Raw genomic sequence first — 5,412 nt, forward strand, 5'->3', positions numbered from 1 at the left:
GTACATGCACCTGACCCCTGCACTCTGTATGTTATGCTGTACATACACCTGACCCCTGCACTCTGTATATTATGCTGTACATGCACCTGACCCCTTTTTTATACTACATATAATATTTTTTACATGCTCCTGTACTCTGCATGTTATGTTCTAGATTACGTTTTGTTGACCATTGAGTTCATTGTCCTTGCAGTCTTTGGTTGCTAAGTGGACCCTAAAGTTGTAAAGTTAAAGACAAATCCATGTTGCACAATGGGACAGGTTTTGTCTGCAAAAAAACATACTTACTTGCCTGTTCATTATCGTCTTTTGGAAAAACGCTAATCTGTGCATGCACAGCTCAGCGTATGCTGCTAGGTATGTGTCAGGTATCACTAAATCCTGAGACATGCACAGACATGCTCATGTTACATCATCCTGGCCAGGCCAATCAATTTTTTTTGTAGTTTTGTTTTTCTGGTAAGGATCCATCTTTAAAGACGGAATAGGAAATCCGCAGCCTCCTGAGATACATACGTCACATATCCCAGGAGGTTTCAGTCTTCTCTTTCTGCCAAATCTCAGGCATGCACAGAAGGGGCTTTTTTACATTTTCAGGAGGAAACATCACCTGAACTTGTGCAATGCGAGGTGAGGTGATGTAGCAAGAAGAGGAAGGCAGTGTCTGGTGTCCAACCTGTGCCGGAATGAAGAAGGAAAATAGGATGGTGTGGAACCGACTGGACTAGGATCGGGAAAGGATTGATGGCTTTCCACCTTTAAAGGTAAGTGTTGTTTTTTGTTTTGTTGTTTTTTACTGAAAGTTCCACTTTAATAAATCTGTTTTTTAGTTATGCCTTGAAAATCCCACTTTATTTTTCTTTTTAATATTGATGTTATTGAGTTGTGGCATTGTTACTACAACAACCCATAGGAGCCTCTCCTCCTCCGGTGTCACTGTCTGTATCTGTCATTTGTGACCCCTATTTAATGTACAGTGCTGCGTATTATGTTGGTGCTATAAAATTACTATTTAATAATATGATCCCAGTCAATTGCTTGACAAAAGATTAACTATCATAGCACCACATTCCTAATTTACAAGTTTAAATGCAATGTTTTGTTTTATGTGGATTTTTCATCTACCTTGCTAATAATAAATGTTAAAATTCAAAACAACCTGTATCATTTTTTGGGTTGGCTTGCTAAAAAATAGTGATGTTTAGAAATTTTGTACACACATATCAATGGTTACAATGTTTACATCAATATTAATCAATGTTTCAATCTTTCGTCGTTGGCGTACTTCACCCGTAGGCTTCTTCAGAAGGATATGGTATATCATCTGTGTCAAATTCTCTATATATTCTTTTTCTTTACAATATCAAACTTTGCTTGTCTACAAGCTTAATTTGTTATATTAGATCATCCAAAAATCCACAATAATTCCAATGACTCGCATTTGCAGCTTTGAGTATAGTGACCCCTCTCCATGCTGATTGTCACCACTTTTTTAATGCCTTAGTAACGTCTCACCACAGTGATCAGAATCCAAATCCAGGACACTATCTGCATGGAGTTTGCAGGTTCTCCCTATGTCTGCATGGGTTTCCTCCAGGTACTCCGGTTTCCCCCTACATTCCAAAAACATGCAGATAGGTTAATTGGCTTCCCCCAAAAAATTGACCTTAGACTGTAATAATGACATATGACTATGATAGGGACATTAGATTGTGAGCCCTTTGAGGGACAGTTAGAGACACGACTATGGACTTTGTACAGTGCTGCATAATATGATGGTGCTTTATAAATACTGTGTAATAATAATAATTATAATATCCGTATTTAATAGAGGAAATGTCTTAGAGTGTAAGCTCTTATGAGCAGACTGTGTCATTGTACCTGTCAATTGCTACCTCAATTTAATGTACAGTGTTGCATATTATGTAGGCACCATATAAATACTATTCAATAATAATATCTGTATTTAATAGAGGAAATGTCTTAGATTGCAAGCTCTTATGGGTGCGGTTCTCTCCTACTCCTGTGTCACTGTGTGTAATTTGCTATCCTTATTTAATGTACAGAGCTGCCTATTATGTTGGTGCTATATGAATACTGTTTATTAATAATAATAATATCTGTATTTATTAGAGGAAATGTCTTAAATTGTAAGCTCTTCTGGGCAGACTGTCTGTATCTGTGTCAGTATTTATTTATTGTACAGCGCTGCGTATTATGTTGGTGCTATATGAATACTGTTCCATTAATAATAATATTATTAATAATAATATCTGTATTTAATAGAGAAAATGTCTTAGATTTTAAGCTCATATGGGCAGGGTTCTCTTTTTCTCCTGTGTCATTGTATCTGTCTATCAATTGCTACCCCTATTTAATGTACAATGCTGCATAATATGTAGGAGCTGTAAAAAAAAAAAAAACTATTTATTAATAATAATAATAATAATAATAATAATGTCTGAATTTAATAGAGGAAATGTCTTAGATTGTAAGCTCTTCTGGGCAAGGTTCTCTCCTCCTCCTCCTCATATGTCACTGTCCGTATGTGTAATCCTTATTTATTGTACAGCGCTGCATATTATGTTGGTGCTATATGAATACTGTTTATTATTATTAATAATATTATCTGTATTTATTGGAGGAAATGTCTTATATTGTAAGCTCATCTGAGCAGGGTTCTCCCCTCCTCCTGTGTCACTGTCTGTAATTTGCAATCCTTATTTAATGTACAGAGCTGTGTATTATGTTGGTGCTATATGAATATTGTTTATTAATATTATTATCTGTATTTAATAGAGTGTGTAAGAATATTAAGTGTTTGAGAATGAATTATGAATATTGTAAATAATAATAGTAATATTTATTAATAATAATAATAGTAATAGTAATAACTAGTAATAATAACAGCAATTGTAGTAATAGTAATAATAGTAGTAGTAATTGTAATTATTATTAACTAATAATAGTAATTGATAATAACAATAAATGTGATCAGCAGGTTTATCTTCTCAGCCATCCAGTGCTCAGGCAACCCATGCAATGCCTAGACTTGTAGTGCCTCCTTTTGCCCTCTAGATGCCGCTATCTCCACCTCTAGGCGGCCGGAGGGTGACGTCACAGGGCGGCGCCGTCCCACGTTCCTTATCCGGGCCGGGAAAGACAGCTGCTGTTGGGCGGGTCGCCGTTCTTTTTGCTTTTTCTCCGCTCGCTGAGGAAGCCCGGTCCGCTGCTATGAGAGAAGCCGAGATCCGTGTGTAAGAAGGAATCAGTGCGGGGCAGTGCCCGCAGCTTTGGAATGGGATGATGCTGCGGGGACGCTCCAGAGATGCTGGCCGAGGAATGAGCGGCTGCCCCCGGCGGGATGGCTAGCGGCGGCTCCGGTTCCGCCCGGTCCTCTCTGCCTGCTGGAGTGGCTTTGGGCGGCTCCCAGCCCCGCAAGAAGCTGCAGAGTATCTGCGAGCAGTGCAAGGCCAAGATGCAGCTGGTGGCCGACCTTCTCCTGCTGTCCAGCGAGCCCCGGCCCGTCCACCCGGAGAGCCCGAGCAGCCAGCTGGGGGAGGCCTTTGAGAAGTGCCGGGACACGGTGATCGCCAGGACCAAGGGCCTATCCATCCTGACCCATGATGTGCAGAGCCAGCTGAACATGGGCCGGTTTGCAGAGGTGGGTGACAGCCTGCAGGAAATGGGGGACCTGGTGGTGTCTTTGGTGGAACTCTCCGCCCATGCGGCGTACCTGGCGGCGGTAGAGGTGCCGGGCTCTCACGCCGCTCTCCCGGGATTGGTGGACCGATACCGTGTGACCCGTTGCCGGCACGAGGTGGAGCAGAGCTGCGCCCTGCTCAGGACGGTACCCCTCCAGGACCTCACGCCGCAGCTCCTGCTGGAGATCTCCCAAAACGTATCCAAAAACCTCAAAATCCTTACCGACGCCAGCGTGGCCGCCAGCGAAAAGTCCCGGGACAAATTTGCCAAGGAACAGTTTAAACTGGGCGTGAAATGCATGAGCACCAGCGCCACGGCTCTGCTGGCCTGCGTCAAGGAAGTGAAAACCTCCCCCGGTGAACTCTCCCGGAACCGCTGCGCTCTTTTCAGCGGCCCCCTGGTGCAAGCCGTCCACGCTTTAGTCGGCTTCGCCACTGAGCCCCAGTTTCTGGGCAAAGCCGCCGTTCTTAATCAAGAAGGCAAGGCGGTTCAGACTGCTATTCTCGGGGGTGCTATGAGCGTGGTGTCAGCCTGCGTCCTCCTGACACAATGCCTCAGGGATATAACCCAGCATTCTGACAGCAGCAGCAAGATGACGGACTATAAGGACAGATTGCGGAGCTCGGCCTGCGCCGTCTCCGACGGGTGCAACTTGTTATCTCAGGCCCTGAGAGAGAGGTCATCTCCTAGAACTCTTCCGCCAGTACACTCCAATTCTGTGAAATCCCCCTAAACCAGAGGAACGCCCTCCCATAATCCTACCAAAGAATATTGGTTCAACTGAAAATATACACGCAAAAACCCCATAAAAACCGCCAACCTTGGAGGCGCTAGTGGAAAATGGCGACACGGTGATGAAATATGAGAACCCGTCAAAGTGAATTCACTTGGGGTGGGGTGCCTAATGCAGATATGCTGAGCTGTACACCGATAACCAGGGTGGAGGAGCGACAAGATCTCTAGTGATCCATACTACAATATTTGGGACGTGCAGGACGTTTGATTCCGGTGCATTGCTGAATACCCAGCATCCTTTCCAGCCATTGAAATTCTGAAGTTATTAGGAGATCCTCTATTGATTCATTTTTCAATGATGGCCACCAAAACTTGTCATTGGCTGAGCCTCTGTGCCCCCAACTAACAAAATCCAACTTGTCATTCCTATTTTTAAAAGCCGATGGCACCCATATCTGTTATTTGCTACTAACTGTTTTTAATGAAGTAAAGACCTTATTTATGTCTGAAGGAAGAACTGTTCTTGTTGCCTGTAACAACCACTAAGACATTTCCATTACCTTTTTAGAGTTCAATTGATAATGATGGCTTATGAGCACAATGGGTCTGATTTATTAAAGCTCTCCAAGGCTGAGAGGATACTTTCATCAGTGATCCAGCAAACCTGGAATAGATTTTGTCAGTCGTTTGCTATTTGCTAGCTAATGTTTTGAATCCTGGACTAGATCTATTCCTGGTTTGCTGGATCACCCAGCTTCACTTATCCTTTCCAGCTTTGGAGAGCTTTATTAAATCGGGCCCCATGAGCAGGGCTTCCCTCAAACGCTGTGAGAAGTAAGACCCCCAACATCCTAATTTACAGCTAATAGGACAGGTAATGCGGCTCAGCCAAAACACATTGCACTGAATAGAATGCTGAAAGTCCTAGTGTGCCATCAATAATTTTTCACCATTATTTGAATACTTTGTGGT

General features: G+C 42.9%; 1 protein-coding gene across 1 annotated transcript; it reads left to right on the plus strand.

The window, feature by feature from the left end:
* Nucleotides 1-3,127: 3,127 nt before the first annotated feature.
* Nucleotides 3,128-4,950, plus strand: TLNRD1 (talin rod domain containing 1). The gene has a single exon (XM_072402735.1). It carries the CDS (start codon nt 3,365-3,367, stop codon nt 4,436-4,438), a length of 1,074 nt encoding a protein of 357 aa, XP_072258836.1. The 5' UTR covers nt 3,128-3,364; the 3' UTR covers nt 4,439-4,950.
* Nucleotides 4,951-5,412: the final 462 nt, after the last annotated feature.

The sequence above is a fragment of the Pyxicephalus adspersus genome, chromosome 2 (assembly GCF_032062135.1).
Source record: "Pyxicephalus adspersus chromosome 2, UCB_Pads_2.0, whole genome shotgun sequence".
NCBI classification, from domain to species: Eukaryota; Metazoa; Chordata; class Amphibia; order Anura; family Pyxicephalidae; genus Pyxicephalus; species Pyxicephalus adspersus.

What these genes read in the sequence shown, in the direction of transcription:
- TLNRD1 (XM_072402735.1), top strand. Translation starts at nt 3,365, where the DNA reads ATGGCTAGCGGCGGCTCCGGTTCCGCCCGGTCCTCTCTGCCTGCTGGA.